General features: G+C 42.3%; 1 protein-coding gene across 1 annotated transcript in view; it reads right to left on the bottom strand.

The window, feature by feature from the left end:
• Window positions 1-26,876, bottom strand: part of LOC144818333 (hippocampus abundant transcript-like protein 1) — a 365,697-nt gene that overhangs the window by 44,053 nt on the left and 294,768 nt on the right. The window contains exons 7-9 of the mRNA XM_078675662.1: window positions 26,539-26,652; window positions 12,784-12,855; window positions 4,306-4,418 (exon numbers count right to left, since the gene is read on the bottom strand). Coding sequence (XP_078531788.1) covers window positions 4,306-4,418; window positions 12,784-12,855; window positions 26,539-26,652 — 299 coding nt within the window. The remainder of the gene's footprint in view (window positions 1-4,305; window positions 4,419-12,783; window positions 12,856-26,538; window positions 26,653-26,876) is intronic.

Below are 26,876 nucleotides of genomic sequence, written 5' to 3'. Positions count from 1 at the left end.
AACCTGGCTGTATGCAAATTAGTCTGTCCCTGGCCCAGTGCATCATGGGAACAGGGCAGACCAGACTACAAAAGCCAATTCTTACACTGGGAAGGAAACAAGCTTCCGGGGACCGGTTTCTGCCATTTCAGGCGTCTTCGGCCCGGCTTGCTTGAATCCTGATGGTGCAATGAGCAAGGGACTCACATCTGAGTATACCCTTCCACGCTTAGGGTGGACAAAATTATTTACAACAAGGGGTGGTGATGGACAGAGTCTCTGAATTAAGCAGAGTACTCACACCCAGTCAAGAGATCAGGGCTAGATCCAACACCGTTTTTTAGCTCATTGCACCATCCCAGTTTCGGAACCTGGCTGTATGCAAATTAGTCTGTCCCTGGCCCAGTGCATCATGGGAACAGGGCAGACCAGACTACAAAAGCCAATTCAAGCCCTGATCTTTGGACTGGGTAAGAGTGGTCTGCTTAATTCAGACACTCTGTTCATCACCACCCCCTTTTCTGAATCGGTTTTGGCCACTATAGGTGTGGCAGGGTATACTCAGACATGAGTCCCTTTCTCACTGCTCCATCAGGATTCAAGCAAGCCGGGCCGAAGAGGCTGAAATGCCAGAAACCGGTCCCCGGTAGCTTGTCTCCTTTTCTGGTGAAGAATTGGCTTGGTAGTTTGGTCTGCCCTGTTCCCATGATGCACTGGGCCAGGGACGGACTAATTTGCATATAGCCAGGTTCTGAGCTGGGATGGGGCAGTGAGATAAATAAGGGTGATGGATCAAGCCCTGATCTTTGGACTGGGTAAGAGTGGTCTGCTTAATTCAGACACTCTGTTCATCACCACCCCCTTTTCTGAATCGGTTTTGGCCACTATAGGTGTGGCAGGGTATACTCAGACATGAGTCCCTTTCTCACTGCTCCATCAGGATTCAAGCAAGCCGGGCCGAAGAGGCTGAAATGCCAGAAACCGGTCCCTGGTAGCTTGTCTCCTTTTCTGGTGAAGAATTGGCTTGGTAGTTTGGTCTGCCCTGTTCCCATGATGCACTGGGCCAGGGACGGACTAATTTGCATATAGCCAGGTTCTGAGCTGGGATGGGGCAGTGAGATAAATAACGGTGATGGATCAAGCCCTGATCTTTGGACTGGGTAAGAGTGGTCTGCTTAATTCAGACACTCTGTTCATCACCACCCCCTTTTCTGAATCGGTTTTGGCCACTATAGGTGTGGCAGGGTATACTCAGACATGAGTCCCTTTCTCACTGCTCCATCAGGATTCAAGCAAGCCGGGCCGAAGAGGCTGAAATGCCAGAAACCGGTCCCCGGTAGCTTGTCTCCTTTTCTGGTGAAGAATTGGCTTGGTAGTTTGGTCTGCCCTGTTCCCATGATGCACTGGGCCAGGGACGGACTAATTTGCATATAGCCAGGTTCTGAGCTGGGATGGGGCAGTGAGATAAAGAACGGTGATGGATCAAGCCCTGATCTTTGGACTGGGTAAGAGTGGTCTGCTTAATTCAGACACTCTGTTCATCACCACCCCCTTTTCTGAATCTATCCTAAAACTGGAGTCGGGATCGGGAGTAAGTCTGCTCGCACACTGTTGAACGTGATGTGTTTTGGAGCATCTCTCCATGGATGACATTTTTTTTGTATCCTGAGGTTTAAATCGATGCCAACACATAATCGTAATCAGACCCCTTTGTATCAGAATTAGGTCTCCTTATCCTGGCAGCATGAATGTCTTTGCTGGCATCAATATCTTAATAAACCTCTGAAAATATCTCATTCTGCACCTTCAACACACTGGAGGCATTATAGGCTTAAAACACTGACAAGCCATACAGCTCGCTTTGTTTCGACTTCAAAGCCCAGGTTGTTGGTCATCAGGCACTGATGCTAAAGCGCTTCATTTCTAGAGCTTTGTTAAAGTAAAATATTTTTCTGTACTTTCCCGTACTGTAGGTCGACCATAAAATCCAAAGTTTCCTTTTGCGACAGAAGTTTAGCTCTGAACCCAATGTCGGAAAAAAAAAAAAATCACGGTGGAGTGTGTGTGCTGATGCATTTGGTTTTCTGCTACCAGATCACTACCTACTCCCCAAACCAACACTCAATTCTTGAAGTAAATGAGTTGTAATATTTCAAACTACACTTAGGGGCAGATTTCGATGTCAGACAGACCTGAGTCTGTCCGACATCAATCTGGAACTGGGACAGACCGATCTCCTGTCGGTGGTCCCAAACCAGCAATTAGGATGTGACCGAACACTGTTCGTTCGCACACCTATTCATTGTAAAGAACTGGGGTGCTTTTTATCCCTGCACCGGGTGGCAGGCACCTTAAGGTGCCTGCTACCGGGTGCAGGGATCAACATGGGGGCATCATAGGCGCATCCTCAGCCACCACCCGGAGTCCTTGCATCCATGTGGGCCTTGCTGGGGCTCCCCAAAGTCGGATTCCAACAGCCTTTCTGTGTCAGAAGGGCCGGCACAGAACGGCTGTGCGAATCGACCATTGTAATCCCTCAGGCCGAAAGAGCCCCCCATTAAGATTACTGGCCCGTTTCCGAATGGCAGACAGGCTCTCCAAGCCAGTCGGAAGCGATTTGGAAAGCCCGTTTGGATTCCTTTCTGACCGACCATCATAATAGGTCAGTCGGAAAGGAATCCAAACAGGACATTTCGATGAGGTTGGAACGGCTCCAACCGATGGTCAGAGCCATGTACAACCACATCGAATTCAACCCCTTAGTCAGCAGGATAGTTCAAAGCATGTGATCTACAACAACACATACTGAAAAAGCACAGTTACAAAGACCACCTTCATGGAAGTGGCAATTGCTATTTCCTTATCAAAAGAGATGTGCATTCTTCCTATCCAATTCCCCTGCCGTCAGCTCTGACATAGGTGAGTCAAAGGCCAACAGCATTTCTTTGTTGGCAGGATGACTGAAAGCAGTATGCATTTTCAATTAGTATTATGGGGTGGCTGCTATCCTAATCAAATTGGTAACATTGGCAACATTGTTGTTCATTTTCATGATTTGAAATGTGCTTGCAGAAAGATTCACTTCAACTTGATTGGTTACCCTAAATATTCAAATGTTTCACTCACTGCAAGTGACTAGTAGTCTGTCCCCAAAAACAACTATTTGAATATATAAGCAGGCTCAAGACTGCTAAAGGAAAGCCTATTGTTATTTTTCAGTGAAGGAAAAATAATGTTGACTATCCTGAAAGCAAAGAAGCTGCCAGCACATATCTTAAGAACCACTTGGATGAGCACTGTAAAGTCCTACCAAGAGAACCACTGTCTAAAGAGGGGAGGCACGTGCAAAACTAGGGAATCATTCAGACACCCTGTTTGCACTGAAATGAAGACAGTTTTCTCCTAGCGCTCATTTCTGCAAACAAGACCCCCCTCTTGTGCAACAGTGTCAGCACAGCAAAATGGCAAGACGCATCAGGTGCACCCTGCTCGATTCTGGCAGACTGTTCCAGGTTCTTATCACTGTCCCACTGACTGCCTTTCCCCTCTGTCATCCCAGAGAATTTAGGCACCTTGCATGCTTTTTCAAACTTTTCGTTGCCAGTTGTCCATTAACCAACTGAATTGGTTAAGCACCACTGTTCAGGCATGTGCTTTAATTCCAGTCTGGGCTGCATGTACCCAGCACAGCTAAGCAACACCTCTGCTTTTGCCCCCCAGCTCGACTGAGTGTGCCCCTAGAGAGCAAGGACCCATTTCCGGTTGTAGGGTCGAACTCCAGCTCTCCTGCATATACACAGATGCTACAGTTCTGGGAAAAGCTTTCGGAATGCACTGAAATCCATCCAAAGCAAAAGGGACATGAAGCACTTATGGTGCATCTCAATATACACTCACAAGTGTGCCACGTTTGCAATAGAACACCTTCAATGCTTAGAGATTGCTGCTGCCTAGCTGAATTCAGATTGTTTTCGGCTTAGGTAGAATTGTTTTACCTGCAGAACTGTTGCATTTATACTAAACGACTGAACTTAAAGATGGACTAGTAGTGCAACTAAACCATTACACATGTAGACATCTGTCTTTATCTTTTGTGAGTGAAAATCACAAACAAATCAACAAAAACGGGTGTAAAGTAGCTTTACTCATTTTTTTTTTTTAAAACGGCATATCAGTGGTATGGTGATACTCCTTTCTTGTAAAGAGTTTTATTGACATAGCTCAAACCTTTACCTGTTGAAACCTGAAAAGATGCTTTCGGGCTCAAAAGTGTCTACCTATTACAGAACAAAATAATAAGTTCTGTCCAACTAGTTGCGTGCTTACCAATGCTGGGATCCAAAACCGTACCAGGCCAGCTGGAGCATTTGAAACCCGAGGCCGAGGAGGACAGTGTTCTTGCTTCCAATCGATCTCATCAGGATACTGAGAAACACAGTCTGCAAAAGGCAGGAAACATGGGAAATCATTTTAAACTGTAAAATCATATCCAGGTACAACTCCAATGACGCACATCACACTTGCTGCATCAAGTTTTTATTGTGTCGGATTCTGAAAACTGACTTGCACAACGGCTATGTATCTTTAAACCAAGTTCGAATTTGAAGTACATTTTGAATTTAAGCTAAGAGAAACTACTAAGTGAAAGGCATTCATTGAGACTCAACTAAAAGTTTGAGTCATCTAACGTGCTCATATCCCTCTCAGCGTCTCTTTACAACTCGTTCAATGGGATTAAAATGCCCCACATTTTGTATGTTGTGGACTGCAGTCTGTAGAGCAGCACCTGCTGCATAACCTACGATATCTTCGTCCTGGCTTCGATCCCTGTCCGCCAATGATCACTGACCACCTCGTTTTGTGGCGTTATCACAGACATGCCACTGCTTGGCTTGATTTTGTGCCTCGAGTTGTCAGACTTCCAGATTTGCAGAGATGAGAATAGAAGCATAATCAAAATAGACATAAATGCCACTAATCGATTGCCAATGGAATTCGAACTTCGCTAGTTGGCTTGACTGCCTTAAGCAGAAATGTTGTCAGTCAACATTCCACCATCTAGACACAGGAATTCGGCTGTAGCAAGCACCTTGATAAATAGGACTTCACAATGGTTATAATAGCCATTTTGCTCTGGACCGTCTAAATTACTTAATACCATTCTTTAAAATATTTGAAAGAGGAATCTACTGAAATTTAAATAGTGATTACATTTCCCTCCTTTTAAGAAAAGGAAAGGTTTATTAAGCTTACAAATTAATGTACAAATTCGCAAATTAATTTAGTGCACTCACAAAAACAGTAGAGCAATTGGGAAGCATTCCTAAAGAAGATGCGGGCCTAGGGATGGTGGACATAGTATCTTGGAATGTATTTAGATTTGCACATAGGTTAGAGTACACAAATTACAATTTTCAAAATGCAATTCTATTTCATTACTCCATGAAAAGTGGTGCCCTAACTCTAGATGTATTCAGTTATTTTTCTGGCAATATCTGGCCTGATTAGTCAAGTAATGGGAGCTTGTCCTTTCTAGTTAGCCCCCAGTTAAGCAGTGTGACCTTCAAACTGGATTTAAAACTAAAATAAATAATGGCAGTAAAAGTGGATTTGCAAGACAGTAATAAAGTGTAAAACATTGTTTGGAATTTATATTTAAGGCATGACAGTTTTAAAATGGATCCATCAAAGAAACCTGAAAAAGCACTAATAATATTAAAGAACATTACTTTGGAACACCATTACTTTCTAGAGAAGATATGAACACTAGAATGCCCGACAAATATCCATCAAAGAAACCTGAAAAAGCACTAATAATATTAAAGAACAGTACTTTGGAACACAATTACTTTCGAGAGAAGATATGAACACTAGAATGCCCGACAAATATGTGCATACCACTAATATCAATAAAATGGCAGAGGCAAGTGGGATACTTTCTGTAACCTCAAACATATTTATGAAATAGAAGCTTCATCTAAAAAACCCAGTTATATTGCAATAGTTTAGAGCATCTGAACAATGTATTGGTAATGGTCACACACATGGTGATAGGCCAGCTAGGCTCACAATTTTTTAGAAGAAATGTACCTTGTCCTATTGATTACTTCATGATTGATAACTGGCCCTTTGCTAAGTACTGAAAGGAAGAACGTGAACACCTTTCAGAGAACATCACTATTGACATTCATGTAATAATCAAGCAGAAGGCAGTTCTATTTGCTATAATGAATTATACATCTCGAAGGGAAAAGTAAACTATGTGGGCACGACTGGAATACTGCCCTGGATGAGCTCTCTGAGTATGTTAATATAAACAGAGAAAACAAAATACATAATTACCAGCAACATTTGCAAATTATATTAAAGAATCAATGTAGTACCTCTTGGTTTGAAATTTGGAACAAATGTCAATTATTTGTTTGACTCGCAGAGTATAGTTAACTATACTATACTTAGAAATATATTTTATGAATATTCGGACGGTATGGACGAAATTAAAGAATTTTATTATTCCGGGCATGCATAAAAATAAAGAACCATTATTAGGAGGGAAAATAATAGCCAGAAAGAACACCTGGGCTCTGAGGGAATTACAGAAGCTAAAGATATAGAAGTATTTATATAGCAACAGAGGAAAAGACTGAGGAAGCAAACATGGCAATATCACTGTGTAGGAAGGCGGGAAAATATATTGATTCACTGTTTGGGGCTGCAGACTCAACTGAAATGAACTGCAAGGGTTACTCCTATGGTACAGATCTTCTCCAAAAATGTAATTTAGATACGTATGTAGCATAATAAACTTTGTCCAGTTCTAGCTGTGCCCGTGGTACTGATCCTCTACCAAACCTAGTCATACATTTATTTACCCCTTTTTTATGTAGAGAAATAGGGATTATTCCTCACACTTGGAATGGTTCAATGACCAAGTCAATTAATAAGAGGGGTGATGGAAGTAATACCAGCTCACATTAACTTTTATCTCTGCATGATTCTTCAGCAAAACATTTTAGTAAAATGATATATTACTAGAATTTGAGGAATGGGTGTGTGAATGTGTCCTAATTCCAATTAGCTATGTATTGCAAAGAAAATCATGGTGCCAGGTTTATACATTAAGAGTTCCTTGACCTAAATAGCATAAACGTATACAATGGAGAGTAATTTATATGTGAGTAGTGCTGACTTTTGTGCTGCTTTTGATACACTGATTGTTTTGTCTTTGAAGAAAACTACAGGGCCTGTGCATTCCAAAAGGCGTCCTGGCCTTGTTAAAATCTTGTACATAGATCCTTGGACCAAAATACAAATAGGTGAAAGAGGCCAGCTCACTGACATTAGTATTGTTAATTGTATGAAGCAGGGCTGGGTCTTTAAACCCCTATTATTTGCTTTGTTTTTATCCAACCCCCTTAAGACTTTGGTTGCAGGAGGAGTATTCCGGATGAAAGAAAGAGAATGGCATGTTAATGTTCTTCTGTATGCCGATGATTTAGTTATAAAGATTACACACCAGCAAGACTGTAGCGCCAGCTAAATATCCTAGATGAAAACTACTATATGATTAAACTTGATATCAGCACTCCTAAACCTCTAATAAAATCATTACCGATCAGACACTAAATTATATCTGGTGGTTAAAAGATAGTAGACTGGCTAGGACAGAGACTTACCAATATGTAAGAATTGTGTTAAAGTTCATGCCGTCCTCGAATTCCGACTTAGAAAATTTCTCTGCTAAGGCTCTTATACTATAATCTGCTTAGTTCCCTTTAACAATATGTACGGAGGCATATCACTTAGATCTCTGATTTAAGCATTTGCACAAATGTTTGTATCTACATTATTAAATTGAACGCCGGCCCTCACCCTACAAAAGCAAATGGACTTTAAAAGCACAGAAAACAAGAGTCTAACAAAGGGGTTTTCATAGCCTCAGGCAGCAGGTTTATAAGAGCTCAGCAAGGAGATGAGATTTTACTCAAATAATATAGAAACTGAGGTTTTAAAAGTTAAACTCCAAAGAGGATTGACCAGAGAAGAAATTAGTTACTTACCTTTAACTCCAGTTCTCCCACACCAATATATTTTATATATTCACATGCTTGAATTATTGACAGTCGTCAGTCTGGGAATCCCCCGGTACATTAAAATAGCAGCGTATAATTGCCATATTCCTCAAACAACATTGAACATTTAGTAGCCTATCCACCTCATGTAAAACCACCCACGCTTCAGTCAATGAGGTGGAAGCTTAAGCTCCCCTACCCCCCTAGAGGCTGCCATAGCTAACATTTCATAGCGCAAGTGTGAATATAATATAAGATGAGCCTCTGACCAGGCTGATGAAAGGGTCACATGTGAATAAATAAAATATATCAATGTTTGACAAATGGAGTTACAAGTAACTACCTTCTTTTCCCCAACATTAGAACTTTTACATATTCACATGCTTGAATCAGATTAGCCAACAGTGTACGTAATACTTAACAGAAGCAGGAAGAAGGCTCATCTTTACCAGCTTATGTATCCACATCTAGACAGTAGTGCTTTGTGAATGTGTGATGGCTCTTCCAGGTAGCTTCCCAACAGATGTCTTACAAGGGCACCCCAGCGTAGAGTGCAGCAGTTGATGCCATGCTGCTAGTGGAACGTGCCCTCACTCGTTCCTGGAGTGGGGGCTTGGGCTTGGCATGACATAAGGAAAAACAGGCAGAGAGCTAACAAGCTATCCTCAACTTGGACAGGGGATGACCTGGTCTTGGCTGTTCAAAAGACACAACTAGTCTGGAGTACATATGTGCTGTGTTTTATCTATGTAAAATCTGAGACATCGACATAGATCCAATGAATGCAGTCATCTTTCTACTGACGTGTATGGATTTTGGAAGAATGACTGGTTAATTCAAATGAAAGTCAGTAGGTACCTTGGGTATAAACTTTGGGTTGGTTCTCAAGAATACTTTGTCCTTTGTGGACCCAAGGAAAGGTTCCTTGATGCTGAAAGCTTGAATCTCTCCCACGTACCTATCCGATGTTAAAGTTAGAAGAAGTGCAGTCTTCAAAGAGACAAATTTCAAATGTGTCTTATGTATTGGTTCAAAAGTAGGAGCATCAACTGACGGTGGACAGTATTATTTTCCCATGGAACTGGTTGATGTCAAAGTGGTGGAAATGTTCTTAAAGAGCGCTTTCAGAAACTGTTATATGATTAATTGGGAGAATAGAGATGATGTTGCCCGCTCAGGTCTCCAAATACAGGAAACTGCAGCCAAATGGACCCTGACTGAAAAGTATTTAAGTCCAGTGTTCACCGGATTAAACAAATATGGAAGTATTTGATGAGGCTTTCTCAGTGGATGAAGACCATATAAAGAAAGGTTTCCACTTGGCGTTGTATATCTTGATGGTTCCGGAACTCGAGCCTGTGCCCAAATATTTCTACATCCTTGTGACAGATCCCAAATAGCATCCTCTAGTTCACCAGGTACCATGATGTCAAGTTCAGACATTTGGAATCCTGATGGAGAATCTCTCTGTGATGTCTAGAAAGAATCCTGGGATGCATTTTCAGAGGAATGGCTGAATGAGCTGATAACAGTAGTAGTTTGCTGTACCAATAATGGTGTGGTCACGCCGGAGCACCGAGAATCAGAGTGCATTGATCTATCGTTGCCTTCAACACCCGGGGATCAGGGGAACAGAGGAAAACCGCAAGCAAAGATCTTGGACCAAATGATCGAAAGGGATTTGTCTGGATGTCAAAACCTGCTGTCAAAGCACTGGCATTTGCTGATTTCCGGAGTGGTGATGAGATCGATTGTGAAGTGACACCACTGATTAAATAGGTAATCCACCTGGTCCACTTGTGACAATCCAACAGCTGAAGACAGAGTGAATCCACCTGATCATTCTGGCAGGCTGGTAGATGTTCCACTGCTATGTCAGTTTCATGAGAAAAGGCCCAATTCCTCAGAAGTTGATCCTCTTCGGAAAGGGATTGGGAATGTGCTCCTTCTTTGGCTATGTAGAACAAAGACGTTGTGTTGTCTGTTCTGACTAGGACTGGTTAACTGGTAGTCTAGGAAGAACTGAACGCTTGTAGGCCCAGACGTATGGCCCGATATTTTAGCTAGGTGTCTTCTCCACAGTGACCATAGGCCTCTGGGTGAAAGTTCCTGCTGAGAGCTCCCATCCACCCATGAAGGCATCCGTGATAATGATAATCATGTCTAATGGAGGTAGAAAATAAAATTCCTACATTCAGATTTGCTGGAAGCATCCTCCACAACAATGCTTATTTTAGCCGCTTTGTCATCTGGACTATATCTTCCCAAGATACTCCGACCTGCTTCCACTGTGAACCTAGCTCTTATTGGACTTGTCTCATATGAAGTCTGCAAATCGGGACGATGCCTATACAAGATGCAATTAGACCCAACGGGGACTTGCATTGTCTCACTGTGATGGAGTGTCTTGTTGAAATATTCCTTGCCAGAATCTGCAACTGTTTTGCCCTTTTCTGTGATGTCAAAGCATTTCCCAAATGAGTATCAAGTAATGCACCCAAGAACTGGATTTTTGTCTGGGGTTTTAAGGATGATTTTTCTCTGTTCAATACATGATGAAAAGCAGCTACTGGAGAAAGACATTTGATACATATTTGAGGTGCTGACTAGAGGTTCAAAGGTAATGCTTTGAATTTGATAATGTTGTCACCCTACCAAGAATCAAAGGTACTTTCTGTCTCTTTGGTGAACTGGAATATAGAAGTATGCATCCAAACAATCCATATAGGTAAAAAACTAATTTTTGCATAATCAGGAGGAAGAGCAATCATTCAGAACAATTGTTTCTTCAGAAATGTGTTTAGTTGTCTGAGATCCAGGACTGGACTCTGTTGACCCCTCCTTCTGAGTAGGAAAATGCAGTTAGCCTGGGGCCATGCCAGGAAGGCAGGGCACCTGTGAACTTCAAAAGGATGTTTCTAGAAGCTTGTCCCCAGTTCTAAGGTATAGCTGTGTATAAATACTGGACCTCAGAGACCAACCCCACCGTACAAGGACTGCCACTCTGCTGCTCTAAAGAAATGCTGCCCTGCTGTGCAGACCTACTGCCTACTGCCCTTTTGACTGGGGAAGAACTGGACATGCAGTGTCATCTTGAACCCAGGACCCCAGAGTGACTCCAATGGCTAGTCTGCAGGCTTACTTATCTGAGCCTCAGGGACATAAAAGGCTCCCCAATCAGCCCCTGGACCCAGCTGAAAGGATTTCCTTGGCCCTAAATAGTGTCCCTCAGGTCCTGTATCCTCAGTGTGGCTCAGTAAGCTTAAGTCAATCTTTGGGGCTATTCGGACTGTGATTGGGCCCGTTATCACGGAGACCACGCTGATTGCACATAAAACCAGAGCAGTCGCCACCTGCATGTCTTTTCGAACTACAGCATTGACCGCTCGTGGGGGACCACCAATGGCATGCCAACAGCCTCCCATGCTTTGATCCTCACGGCCCTCTCCAGCGCGAATGGGAAAGCTTTGCCGAAAACCTGAGAAAGTTAACCTTCAACGGGGACTGTATTCGACCTGTGCTAGATCGCGGTCAACCTGAACATTCAACTTTGACCTGGTCCAGCGCAACAAGATAGCAGTGATTGACACTTTGTGCTTTTAGGCTCTATTTTACACTTTTTTCTTAAAAAATCATAACTCTGATTATACCGATTGGATTTTTGCAGTTTTAGTATTGTTTTATGGATTAAATTCTGCTCTATATTCTCACCTGGTGTGGGATCTTTTGGTGTATTGTGTTCACTCTTTTACTGTTTGAAGTGTTGCACAAATACTTAACACATCGTCTCCAAGTTAAGCCTGACTGCTCTGTGCCAAGCTTACAGAGGGTGAGCAAAGGTTAAATTGGGGTTTGCTTGTGCCTTATGCTGACAAGGATTGTAGTTGCTGCTTGACCAGGGCTTACACCCGAGTCAACTAATAACCCAGTTTATTACACATAAGAATGCAATAACACTATCTCTTCTCCATTTGATAGAAAACGTCTTACATCAAAGGGTTGGGAAAAGTAGGATATTATCCACAAGTCTTGGAGCTCTTAATAGGCGATCCTCATTAAGGGGATTCCCCTTGCTTTGTTGAAGATTCTTTCTAAAAACTCAGAGCCTCAGTAAGTGGCTATAATATGCATATCAGGGAGTATCTTAGTTTTGGGAGGGTAACCTCTCTCAGACATGCTCCTAAGATCAAGAGCCCCCAGTTTTTGAGGCATATTTGGATGAGAAGTGATGATCCACATAGTTTTCAAATATTAAGACCTCAAACTAGCACCCCTGAACAACGTGGATCATATCGAGTGGTCTGTTGTCATGACAGAGGTGGGGAACAGCTCACATCTCCACATGGAAGTCATTTATAAATGGAAACTGCCCCTCCAAATTCCCTTTAAGTCTCCTACAGGCTAAAGAGGTTGTATGGCTACCCACAGATAGTCAAGCCATGGAGGTGCTGACTGATCCATTAGAGCAACTCCTAATTTTCTTTTCCAAGGACCCACCGCGGGATGGAAAATAAGCATACATATTTTCTATCAGAGCATTTTTTGTGGGTTTTGTAATACCAGATAGGACACACTTTAGCAGAAGGCTAAATTAAAAGGAACTTCTCTATCCTTGTCTGCAGAGCAGGAGCACAAAGCACTGGTTGATGTACATTTCCCATTCCTTATATCGTTTTTGCAGATTATAAAAGTGTAATATTTGAGTTTATTAAAACGAAAAAATATAACTTACCTGAGCCAATATAGAAAGAATTCCTATCACAGCTATGAATGCAGCAATGGTAGTAGGATTAAAATTAATGACCTGCAACAAAAAATTATCCAACTTTACTAGATTTAAGATACGGACAGGACAACAAATTATATACACCCAAAATAGACATGAAACACCAAGTTCTAGAACAGGAGCATCTGGAGAATAAATTAATCCTCTTTTCACAAGCCATTCACATAATTCATGCTCACAATAATGTCTCAAATCTAATTTGACAATTAATATCACATATAAACCAGAATGAATATAGGATATTTCTCATTGTTCTGCAGTCTGTGTAATGAGAGATGTTTCATGCTACTGCAGTTGAAATTACCATGACATTCAACTTGAAATTCTTTTACATTCTAAATATGAGAAAAGGAGGGTTTGTACCTAGTGCTGTCTTTAAATTGAAGAAAAAGAGAGTTTGTACCTAGTGCCTTCTTTAAATTGACATCTTTTTCTAGTCCATTTTAATATTTTGATTTAATATTATAAAGAGCTCTAGTATGATATTTTTACAATTCTCCAGGAAGTGTAATCATACAACCAATACATTGTTTTTGTTGTTGTTTTTTTAAAAATCTTTATTGCAGAACATTTTCTTAACATTTTATATCACCCCCCCACCCCCACCCCAATACGGGCAATTCTCCACGAAGCTAATAACCAAAGCATCATACACTACATATACTGGACATAAATAAAATAGACCAATTACATAAACACAAAACTACTGAAGTTTTCAATAAAATAATTAAAGTCGTTACAGTTCTAGACATTCGATGCAATGCGCGAGTGGGAACCAGATATCTAGTCCCTTCTTTTTCTTTTTCATACCCTTCCTGCTGTATATTGCTTTTTCCAGATTATATGTCGATAATAATCGTGCCCGCCATTGTTCAAAAGATGGAGGAACAGTGTCCAGCCAAGCCAAAGCCAGACAGATTCTAAGCACGGCCATAGAGCCGAACAAAAGTCCCTTTCTATTGTCCGTTCGGATGTCACCGTCTACCCCCAATATTATTTCTGACGTAGTTATCTCCATTTTAGTCGCAAATATTTCCGAAAGAAAATTAGATATCTCACATCTAATGGCACAGAGTGCCCCACATGTAGCAAACATGTGTATTAGATCAGCTTCTGGCATCGCGCATCTGGGGCATGAAGTCCCTTTACCAGTGCTCCATTTTGCAAGCCTATAGGGGGTGTGATATAAGTGGAAAAAAGCTTTATAGAATTGAGCTTGCTATTTATAGGACATTAAAAGTGACTCAGAAAATTGAAGTGCTTTCTGTATGGAGCTAACTGAAGTTCCAAGTTTAATCTGCCAGTTCCGAGTATGTTTATCCAGGTCATTGGGAAGATCAATAATTAAATTGTTATATATTTCCCCAATTTTCACTCTATTACACTGAATAACAGTTTCGATTAACTCAATTTTCTTGAATCCAACCCGACCACCCCCCTTCTTCATAATGAAATCCCTAACCTGTAAGTATTTAAAAAAGTCCCGATGTACTAGGCCAAATTTATGTTTTAAAGATTCAAATGAAGTAAAGCCATTTGGCTAATACAAGGAGCCAATTTGGTATATACCTAATCTGATAAACCTGGTCATACAAGAATCCGAAAAAATCTCTGGGAGGTTTTTATTACTGGTAAGAGTCGTGTAATACGAGAACCTACCCAGCCCCAGATGTTTCTGAACATAATTCCAGGCGGCATAAATGCCTTTAAGAGTTTTGAAGCGCACTTTCTTGAAGTGACAATCGTAAGTCAGTCGCAACAAATGTGCGCTCGCTTGCTCACCTAGAATAAGTTCCTGAGGAGTTGGAACTAACCGCTCTGGGGTATTATCCTGATGTGAAGTTAACAGCAGTCTACTATATTTAAGGACTGTCGCCCACCAATAAACTTTAAGGTTAGGGAGTGCGAGACCTCCTCTGTCTGTCGGCAAGGTGATAAATCTGTTAGCTCTACGAGTTCTTCCATATCCCCATATAAAGCGGGCAAAAATACCGTCAATGTCCTTAAATAACAGTGGTTCAAAGTTTAAGCAGATTGTGCAAAAAAGTATAAGAATTTTGGAAAAAATAACATTTTAATTAAATTACATCTTCCGATAATTGTTAGGTGCAGATTATGGAGTTTTTTTAGGCTTTTTCCGTTTGTTTCATTAGGGGGTCCATGTTGAGTTTTACAAGATTATTTAAGTTAGCGGTAAGATTAACGCCGAGATACATCGCATTCTCCGTCACTCTTTCATCCGCATAATTACATTTACTATTGATTATGATTTGAGTTTTATTCCGGTTCAGTTTATATCCGGAGATTTCTCCAACATTTTTTGCCTCTTGTTCCATTCCATCGACGGAATTATTTGGATCAGCAGTGACTATCGCGATGTCTTCGGCGTATGCAAGGGACTTAGTTTCACCATTAAGGGTCTTTATTGGCATGATAGATGTATTCGTCTCTAACCTGTGGATAAACGGGCTGATAAATATAGAAAAAAGCAAAGGGGAGCACGGACACCCCTGCCTTGTTCCTCTAGATATTTTAATAGTAGCTGAGTTTTCACCATTGATCGAAACCACTGCTTCTGGCTTGACATACATCATACGAACCGCATTAATAAATACATCCCCGATCCCACTCCTTGACATAGCGGTCCAAAGATATTTCCAGGAGACCCTATCAAAGGCTTTTTCGGCATCTAGAAGTATTAATGCCATAGGATCTCCTGTATCGTCTGCTATGTCAAAGAGTGTGATCACCCTTTGGATATGATCGGTAGTGGATATTCCTGGAACGAATCCGAGCTGTCGGGCAGAAATTATTTTGTGAATTACTGGGGCGAGTCTACTGGCGAGTAATTTGGAATATATTTTGGCATCATTATTGATTAGTGTGATGGGGCGATAGGCCCCTAGATCCGTTGGATCTTTATTCTTTTTTGGAAAAACAATAATCTTGGCCTTATCCCACGATTTGGGTGGTCGACCCCCCTGGAAGACATGATTAACCAGCTGGGTTAAAATTTCTTTTAATTGTTTATTGAATCTGGCATAGAATTCCACCGGAATTCCGTCTAGGCACGTTGCTTTACTGGTTGGGAGGCTATTAATAGACAGAAGGATTTCGACCCATTGTGGTGCCTCTGCAAAGGTATCTTTTATCTGTTTGGGGTAATTGGACCCCCATGTGTATCCCACACCACCTCCAGCGGGGCACTCCCCAGGTTATACTCCAAAAATTCGGGGATCCAGTTTTCCATGAGGTTACAATATTTAACGTTAGTCAGTAAAGCCCTCTCAAATGTCCAGTTACTACAGTCTACTTGCTGAATCCCTATTTTTATGCTAACGATTAGGGGGTTGTGATCGGATAGAACCCTCGGTAGTCGGTCAACCGAACAGTTGGATATAATGGTATCTGATACAAAAGCATAATCCAATCTTGCAAATTTAAGATGGGGATGAGAGAAAAAGGTGTACCCCGGGTTACTTGGGAATCTCATTTCCCAACAGTCAGAAATTGCATGTGACGGGAGATTTACATTAAAGTCGCCACAGACAACCAATACATTGCTACCGCACAAACAAGAAAATGTCACTTGCCTCAAAGTATTGGTCCAGCCCAGCTTATATACATTGACATGCCAAATGGGATATTCAGCAACTTAAGAGAGTCAGTTTGGGTCACTAAAAATTGCCTTTTTACAGTATAAAGGTTAATTAAACAAGACCACTAAGGTCCTTCAACAGGATAGGCATCCATTCTACTATTTTTGTGAGAGGAGGAAACAAATGACAAATACATCATTGTAAGAAGTGCAAGGAACTTTACAGACATTACACAAATTTTGCCAAGGCTAGGAGAGTATTTGCCACCATCCTTGCCATAAAGCCTGCAGCCAGTGTAATAAAACATACTTCTCTGCAGGACTGTAAAGTTTCTCAATATAGGAAGCCTTAAACATGTTCTATCAGGTGTGTGGTACACGTTATTGGCACTGGAAGGGAGCTTTTAGTACAGCAAAACAATATGAAAAGCCCGAGTGCATCCTCTTCAAAAGATCACTTCTAGGTTGTGCACACAAATGAACTTTTTCTACAGAAGACCGAGAGTCAGTGGTCAAGCCCAGATCCAAGTTTCTTCACTATGTCCTCTAATTAGGTGTATCAAATCAACTTCTCCTCTAAGACACTAGAGTCATTATTGTCAGCTGCAAGAATCTCTTCTACTTGACCTGCATGAAGACGGTCAAGTATAACATACCCATAAGCCGTGAGGGCAGAGAGCTATGCATGCTATGATCAGCTATGACTATGTATGTTTACACATCCTAGCAAAGCTGGCTTCCAGATTTTAAACTGATGCCCAAATCTTAGTTCTTGAAAGGGAAGGGGAGGACAAGGTCTGAAATTCATTGACTCTCCAAGTAGACAATATTGCTGAAATGGTAGAAATGTGCCAAAATAAAAAAACACTTAAAGGAACAAAAATGTAAGTTAAGTAGAATCATTGGGATGCTGATTGTTATAACCTCCACAATTATGCTTCTGGGCCTAGGGCCACAATTAGTGAAGGGTGGCCCCCTATTCAAACATCGATACCTGATTTTTATCGCTATGACTGAGGCAAGGTTGTGCAGTGCGGTAGATTAGCTTCAACCAGAGCTCCATCTTTTGAACGCTGGAGGACAAAGATGTATAACTTATTTAATCTTGAGTTTAGATTATATTCAAAGGGGTGAAGAAACGCAAAATTGGTATCGGAATATGGGGATTGTTTGCCGAGCATATGCATGTTTGAAGTGATATAAACGGATATTTTTATTGTTTGTTGTTAATATACAGTGGAATAAAAAAAAAAAAAAAAAAGAAGAACAAAAATGTAGAGGCTCAAAAGAATGCTAGCACTAAATTTACAGCCCATTCCACTACCAGTGGTAATCTATTTTCTAAACCTTTAAAAAATCTAGTAACCACAAGTAACTTAAATAACAAAAGCGTAATCAGGCAAAATATTGTAAAAATTATGCAATTAAAGAACCCTTCATAAGATTAATTAATAATGCTATTCTTTAACAATGAAACTGTAACTTGAGGATTACAAACAGTTTCAGCAGCAACGCCTTTAGAAAATTGGGGCGGCACCAAGCTGCTAAAATCCTTCATCAGCTAGAATACCAGGTTCTAGTAGAAGGGCAACTTGCGGCTAATAAAGCTTTAAAAAACTCATCAGGCAAATTGGATGAAAAAAGTGACATTCCCCTAACTGAGAAGGATTAATCCCAGTGGAAACTGGAACAGCAGTCTGCAATTGAGAAGCAACACATCCAGATACTAAGGTCACCTGGTCCAAGCCTTTGCAATAAGAAGAATAAGTGCCCAGTAACGACGAGTCATCTGTACCACTCTCTGAAGCAGAATATGGTGAAAAGGTGTAACGGGGAGGAAATGTTCAGACCATCCTCTAATGATTCGACAAAAAAAAAACTTTAGAAAATAACACTCACTGCGATATCTGTTTCTGCTCATAGTAAACAGATCCACATTGGAATACCTCAATAAAGAAAAAAATGGTCTACTACTCCCAAAGATATTCAATTTGTGCTTTCTGCAGGGCATTGTGCTTAGGGAAGTCACCATCCAATTCTTTGGCCCTGCATGATAAGCTGCTTATTCTTTTGTATATGACCAAGACTCAAAGTTGAATTGCCTTCTTGCGCAAACAGGCAGACCCTACACCATGTTCTATTTGGACAAGCAACATTTTAGGTGTTGTAAATTAATTCCTGAAATTGGATCCTGTGCATCATAGGTAAAAACACTTATAGCCAAGTTGATCACTGTCAGTTGCAGCTCATTCATGTGGAACCTCAGCATGGTATGATGTTTGTTCATGGGCAAGCCTGCCAAATTAACACCCCACTCCTCCAAACCCAGAAAAAAAGTGTCTGCAACTGCTGTTAACTAATAGTGATGCAGCCTGGAGGGACAACTCATGTCTGTGGTTGCCTGCTCCAACCACACCTCAGAGAATTAAGAATCATCTGAGGTACTATCAGGAAGTCTGTCAGGTTGCCATCAATTTCGTTTGACTGACTCTTCAGGCACCTCTAAAGTGGGCACACACATCATGAGTCCTCATGATGGCACTCTCAACAGCTAGTCATTTAACCTTTTGGATGCTCATGACAAGGTCAGCTCGTCATGCAGTACACTGGAGCTGTGCTTATGACGAGCTGACCTTGTCATGAACAATGGGAATTCTGAATAGTCAGCACCCAGCGGGAATTGCCTTAGCAGCCAAGGTGTTAAGAAGAGAAAGATGAAGAACAGTTCAAGAGAGCACACAATATTACCAAATTACTTCTTACCCTACTTTGTGATAATGATGGCAATAATGGACTTTTGAAACCTATAAAAATGTGACAGAAGATCCCCAGGCCTAGCCAGATAGCACATTTCAAAGATGCACAAGTACTGCAGAAAGACCATATAATGGTTAACGAAATTATAATGATTCAGGAGGAAAAATACTTTTGAGTCAAGGGACTGCACACTTCAACAGCAAACATGCTTCACAGAGGTTCTCAGGTAAATCCAAGGTCAAATGGGCAAACAACTTAAGGTCAAGTAAACACTTTTACTAGTCATCCCTCATTGCCCAACAAAATGAAAAATATTTATGGGCGAGAGCCGCACCACAAGTGTTTTCAAACATGATAATATGGAAATGATTTAGAGAAACATCATTTTAGCCTTGTAAAAAAAAAACCACAAGTGTTCAAAAAAGAAAGTTCTGAATGTGGGTGTGTTGAAGTCACACCTTCAGAACATTTTCCCTGAACTATGAGAGTTAATTGCATCTTTTTCCTAGCAGGCAACAGTGCATACTTTTAGTTAGTGCAATTAATAAAAGCTTTTATTAACACATACACCAGTAAGAGAATGATGCTTGAGAGTGAGAGAGAGAGCGTGTGAGTGTGTGTGTGTGTACACACACATACATATACACACACACACACTAATGGTGCAAACGCCACCATAAGTTATCAAAGAGCTTTATTTATTTATTTATTCAAAGTTTTATATAGCGCGAACAAGATCCTTACAGATATCAGAGCGCTTCACAAAGACAGGGTAGGGGCAGTAGGAGTGAACAGAGATAATGGGAGCAGTATAATAGTCACTAACATGGTGGGGTAATAGTAACATACATAAAACATATCAAAATACAGTCAGGTAAACAAGTGATATAAGACGGCACAAGACATTGATCCCACTGCAGGGGTGTTCAGGTGCACCTTGGGTGTGTGGATGGCTTATACCAAAGTCTTAGTGTAGCGAGAACACTGAGTGGGGGCATCTGGTGAGTGAACCAACGTGTATCATATATTGGTAGTGACAACATCAAGTTAGAAGTATAGTGCCAGAGGACAAGGTGAACAGTGATACAAAGCCATGCAGAGTCTCTGATCCAGCACCAATCATGTTCAGGAGATCTTGGCCAGAAGGATGGATTTCACCTCTTTCTTGAAGAGTGCAGTGGAGGAGATCAGCCTAGTTTCAGGCGGGAGCGCGTTCCAGATCCTGGGTGCCATTCCAGAGAAGGAGCGCTTGTATGTTTTCTCTTTCCGGAATCTACGAGGTTTCAGGAGTAGGTTTTTTTTGCTTCTATTGGACCTCGAACCTCCTGAGATAGACAACTTTTGAGCGAGGTAGTTGGGTGCATTGTGGTGCACGGCCGCGTGTGTCATAACTGCAATTTTTAGCTGTATTCTGGCTTCAAAAGGCAGCTATTTTAGAGACTTTAAGTCTGGGGATATATGCGAATGTTTTCTTGAGCCAGTAATGAGTCTTGCTGCAGCGTTCAGGGAGGCTCTTAAGGGTGCAGTTGTGGTTAGCGGGAGTCCGCTGAGGGCCACAATTCCGTAGTCTATTCGAGGGATGACTAGAGCTTGTACAGCAGTTTGGAAGTCTTTGGCAGGGAGGAAAGGTTTAATATTCCTCAATGTGTTGATTTGGAAATTAGCTGCTTTTGTGGCTTTGCTAACGTGCTGCTGCATGTTGAGCTTGGCGTAGAGTGTGATGCCTAGGGATTTCGCTGAGTCCACGATGGTAGGTTGGACATTGAGTGCTGTTAGGTTATTGAGCCATGTTTGGGTGGTGGAAGTTTTCGCCGGGGGTGAGATGAGTAGGAACTCGGTTTTCAGAGCATTTAGTTTGAGGTGATTATCTGCCAGCCAAGATTGAGTGTTAATAAGCGTGGAATTCAGATGTTTGATATCTTCCGGAGATTGTAGCTTTAGGTAGAGTTGTGTGTCGTCGGCGTACATATGGAATTGGACATTGGAAGCTTGGAGCAATGTGGCGAGCGGTTCCATGACGAGGTTGAACAGTGTGGGCGAGAGGGAGGATCCTTGTGGAACACCTAGATCTGCAGGCACAGGTGTGGATAGCACATTGTCGATCTTGAACTTCTGTGACCGATTGTGAAGGAAGGACGAAAACCATTTGAGAACAGTTCCCGATAGACCCATTCTAGTGCTTAGCAGCTCCAGCAAGTTCTCATGTTTGACCGTGTCAAATGCTGACGAGAGGTCAAGAAGGATGAGGAGGCAGGACTCATTGCGATCAAGAATTTGGAGGGCGTCATCAATTATGTGTCATAGCTGTTTCCGTGCTATGTTTCGCTCGGAAGCCTGATTGATGAGGGTTGAGGAGGTCAAATTGGTCAATGTGTTTAGTTAGTTGTAGTTGGACACATTTTTCCAGCAGTTTGGCCAGGGAGGTGATATTGGTGATGGGCCGGTAATTGTTTAGGTCAGACGGATCAGCTGTAGGTTTCTTGAGTATAGGCGTGACTTGCCCCACCTTGAGGGAGTCCGGAATGAGGCCTTGTTGCAAGGAGCTGTTGATGATTTTGGTCCAGAGAGGGAGGAGCAAGGGGATGAAGTCTTTTACAGCATTAGCAGGTAGAGGGTCTGTGAGGTGATTAGAGGGCTTCAAGGTGCAAAGCAGTTTGCGTATTGCTTCTTCCGAGTAGGTATCGAAGTGCAGCCAAGATGCCTTGTTTTTAGGTTGAGTGTAAGACATTCTGGTGTTGTTGGGGAATCGACTTACATCCATGATGAGGTCATTTCTTATGTTGTCAGTCTTTAGCTTAAAGAAAGCAGAGAAGGCTTCACAGTGTGGGGTGTCGCTTGATGTGCTGTTTGATTGTAGAGGTTGAGTCTTTGTTTGGGTCTTGATTAGTTCGAACAGCTTTCTTGGCCTGTTTTTTGCTCGGTCCAACTGGCGGCTAAAGAAGTCCGCCTTTGTGCGCTTTATTTTCCTGAAGTAGGCGTTTCTCTTGTTCTTAAGCCTTTTGAGGTGCAGTGCTGAAGGGTCCGATCTCCAGGTGCGCTCTGCCATTCGCATAGTACGCCTGTCGTCATTGAGTCTATCATCATACCAGGGGTTAGAAGTTTTGGTGGAGACTCTCTTCAGTTGCAGTGGGGCGACTTCATTGACTACTGTGTTCATAGAGTCAAGGTAGTGGTCCATCAGTGATTGAACATCCGAGGCACCTGAAGGGGGAAGGAGGAGATTGCCGATGTGGGGAGGCAGGGTAGAGGGGTTAAGGTTCTTCATGTCCCTTTTCCATGTTTTGGATTTGATTGGTTGAGCTGGGATAGGTTTAACTTTTTCATTGATAAAGAAGGTGATAATGTGGTGATCAGACCAGTCGCAGGGTTGAATCGCCTCCAGTTGTGTTGAATTCTCTTTGGCAATGATGAGATCGAGTATCGAGCCTTTGTCGTGTGTTGGTCTATCGCATATTTGGGTGAGGTCAAGCACATTAAGGAAAGTTTTGAGGCTATTCACCACTGTGTCTTTCTGATCGTTCCAGTGAAGATTGAAGTCACCCAGGTAGACTTGGGTTGTCTGCCGACCGGCATTGGAAGTGATCATGTCCATGAGTTGTTGGGTGAATATGAGATTGTCACCAGGCGGGTGATAGATGAGATGTAAAGCACAAGCTGGAGGAGAAGGAGGGGGGGGTGATTTTAGTAACGGAGAGGTTGCTCCTAAAAATGCATGCAATTCCCCCGCCCGTCTTGCCAGGAGACCTGTCCAGCCTAATGATGTGATAAATGGGGGGGGACTAGTATGTCCATAATCGGGGTAGAGGCTTCAGTAAGCCACGTTTCCGTTAGAATGGCTAGGTCCAGATCCCTAGCTGAGACGAGATCGGCGATGTCGGAGGAGTGTCTCTGGGCCGATCTGCAATTGAGTAGGATGCATTTGAGTTTGGGAGAGAGAAGGGTGGTCGAGCTTTCTAGTGTGAGGGGAACTTTTCTGAGGTTATTAGGGACGGAACCTCTATTGTTGAGTGTTGGGAGCCTCAGAGGGTTTGTGAGAATTGTGGGTATGGGGATGTGTGCGTTGGATATGTGTTTTACCGGACCTGGGCCATAAGAGCGTAGTAGAGAGCATAATTCACGGTCCGACAATGGGTTGAGGACACGACGGGGGCGGTGGGCGTTAGTGCGAACGGGGATAGTCGGCCAGCGCGGGTGTCGTTGGAGGCGAGGGTATGTAGGGAGGGTGCGTCGTTTGTAGGGTAGAGGGATGGTGGGAGGTAGACTGGGCTGTGAGGAGAGAAGCTCTTTGATTGCGTGAATATCTTTTTTGATTTGTAGAATATCCTCTTTGACTTGCTGGAGGGTGGATAAAGTCTGGTCAGGAGGTGGATTGGGGATGGGGTTTGTGGTGAGAGCCATTGGTGAATCGTTGAGTAGTGAGTTGGAAAGCAGGCAGGGTATCGAGGGGGTGGATATGCTGGCGTTGTTGGAGGCTTCTGCAGTGCTAAAGAGTGGGATGGCATTCAAAGTGGGGGCCTTTTTGTGGGCGAGGGGTGTGGGTGAAGTAGGTGAAATGGGCAGTAGGTGGGAGGCATAGGTAGTGAAGTCAGTGGGAGACGGTGTCGGTGAGTAGAAGAGTGAGTGAAGGCTGAAGACAGTGGGGGAGACAGGAGGGTAGTGGGGGCGGAGAATAGGAGGTGGGAGAGAGGGGGATGCTAAGGTCAGGGAGGCGGTATGTTCTGTATCTTTTGTTGGGAGGGAGAGAGTGTCTTGGGTGGGAGTGGGGAGGGAGCTGGGGAGTGAGAGGTGTCCGCCGTTGGGGGGACGGGAGTGGGGGGTGGATAAACTCCAAATGGTGTTGTGTTCAGATGGTGGCGTGTGGGTGAGAGTTATTGTGTCAGGTGTGAGAGACTCGTGGGTGGGAGTGGGGAGGGAGCTGGGGAGGGAGAGGGGTCTGCCGTGAGGGGGAAGGGAGGAGGAGGTGATTAAGCTCCGGGCGATGGTGTGTTCAGATGGTGGCGTGTTGTGAGTGGGAGTTGTTATGTCAGGGGGGAGAGGGATGGAGGGGGTGTGAGTGGGGGTACGAGGGGTCCTGTTAGAGGGGCGGCTTGTATATGAGGTGGAGACATTTGTGACTGTTCTTGGGGAGTGTGGGGCGTTAACCGCAGGTGGGTCGTTTACTGGGGTGCTAGGGGTATAGTTGTTGTAGGTGGGGGCTGCGACGTCAGGGGTGGTAGTGCTGGTGGAGTTCTGGGTGGGGGTCCGTAGCTTGGAGAGGTGTTCTTTGAACTTGGGGAACAGGTTGTCTAGTAGTTCCAGGTTCTTATCCGTGGATTGAATTAGGACAATCCCGTTATTGTAGATAGTAATGGTAGTCCTGCCAGGGAAGAGGTGGGAAGGTGTGATAGAGAGAGTTAGGCCATGAGTTGTTTTCCTGGTGTTTTCCTTTACATGATAAACAGTTACATTACACTCGGTCATATTCTTTTTTTTTTTTTTTAAAGGCAGGGGAGATTAAGTGATTTGCCCAGAATCACAGGATCTTGATTCGATGTAGAGACTCAAAAGCTCTGGCCATAACAATATCTATCTATTCATGCTCCAATCCGGTCTGTAACTTGTCACGCCCTCTCAACAGAGCTCGCTCAAGGTCAGACCACCTTAGTAATCCCGATACACAGAGAAAATAGTGGCACTCCAGAGCAGTTTCCAAGATTTATTCCATCAATATCACAGTAAGAAAAGTGCAGCCAAAGTGTTTCGACTTCGCAGTCTTGTTTACAGTTGTGAGCAAAACTGAAGTGGAAAAGCATTGGATGGCCTTTTCTGACCGTAGTATTGACGGAATAAATCTTGGAAACTACTCTGGAGTGATCCTAAAGTCTGTCTGACTGTCTGAAGATATATATATATATATATATATATATATATATACACACACACACACACACACACACAAAATAAAGTACGGAGCACTCTCCTTTACTAATTCAGCTCTTGATCTGGACAAAACTCTCATCCCATGTGTGTCGAACTTCTCGTTCTTGGTCACTGTAGTATACACAGTCCCATGTCTATTTCTGCTATTTATACTATACACCCACAGTTGCCCATAATGAGGCATTGTTGTACTAGTAGTTAACATTTCATCCAAGTATAACAAACATATTCGTAATGCATATAGCATGCCTCCAGTAACATCCTAACGGATTGGGAAGCTCACGTTCGGGTTATTATTAACAGATGTATGTACAGAGTCTCAACGAACTGCATTATTAAATTATGACATGCTGTTTCTAAGTAGATACAACGACCCTGTCAAAAATTGATTATTGGTGACAGTGTCTGAGTCACAAAGGTTTCAGGGATTAAAGCACAGTTCTTAAGCAGGTGCTCGTGCAACATCTTCTAGACGGAGTGTCAGTCACATATGGGCTAAGTGCCTTTTTTTCTGTTATGTTCTTCCAGCCCCGCCCCCGTTCTCCTTAATTCCATTTACAGATTTGTTACTAGGAACAAACTCTTATGCATTAAAAAGAAAAGACCTACTGTTACTTAATATACAACAAATCTCAGTTCATGTTCGCTCATTATCTGAGACGATCATCGACTGTTGTTCTGTTGATTGCCATTTTTCCAATTTTATGGCCATTATTCTTCCAACAATGTCGCGATTTCACTTTTCCTCTCATATGATGTGTATACTACCTTGACCAAGAACGAGAAGTTCGAAACGAGTAGGAGGACGAGAGTTTTGTCCAAATAAAGAGCTGAATTAGTCAAGGAGAGTGATGCATACTTTTTCATTTTGTGGAGATATTTGTGCGAGAACCGGCACTTTTCTCGTCACGAGCACCAGCTGTAAAGTGTTCCCCCTACCAAGGACCACATTATTGAAACATATATATATATATATATATATATATATATATATATATATATATATATATATATATATATAGAGAGAGAGATATGAGAGAGAGAGAGAGATTTATATGTGACCAAGCTCCGTCCGTGGAGCGAAACGCGTCAGGGAGGGCACTTGCTCTGGCATTTTCAGAATAAAATTTCTGCACTGCTTACACTATATTGGTGTGATGGCGTTTGATATCTGACAAGGATTCAAAACAGCGGAGAGGAGGTCCGCGCCCGTTTAAGACCGCAGCGAAAGGCGGTCGGGAGTCTTTTGATATATATATATATATTTATATCTATATATATATTTATATATATAGATAGATATAGATATAAATAGTTTATAACGCTCTGTAAAAGAAAATCATGATAAAACAGTTTAGAACACTAAAGATTTTATACACAAATGAATCAAACATGAAAATGAGGACTTTTATTTTTATTTTACTCACCTGTTTCAAATAGAGAAAAAAACTTGAATACTGGCCAGCCTCCGGCAAGTAGGAAAGGAACACTGTGATACAGATCAGAAGGACCGTTGAATCTTTCCCAACTCTTCTTAAAGACTGATGGATAAATGACAGAAAGCACCAAAAGTTAGCACATTACTTACACGCATAACAAAACAATGTGAATAAAAGCACAGCAAATAAACTTTGTACTGATTCTCATAATGTTAGTCACCTCACTCACTTATTGTTTTAAGTGACATCTGCCAGTCTGAAAAGGTAAGGAATAAAGAAACAACATTGGGCCCCTGTAATGTACCATGTGCACACATTATTCATTA

This window comes from Lissotriton helveticus, chromosome 2_1, assembly GCF_964261635.1.
Source record: "Lissotriton helveticus chromosome 2_1, aLisHel1.1, whole genome shotgun sequence".
In the NCBI taxonomy this organism is placed as follows: Eukaryota; Metazoa; Chordata; class Amphibia; order Caudata; family Salamandridae; genus Lissotriton; species Lissotriton helveticus.
This window is presented reverse-complemented; position numbering and strand designations above follow the sequence as displayed.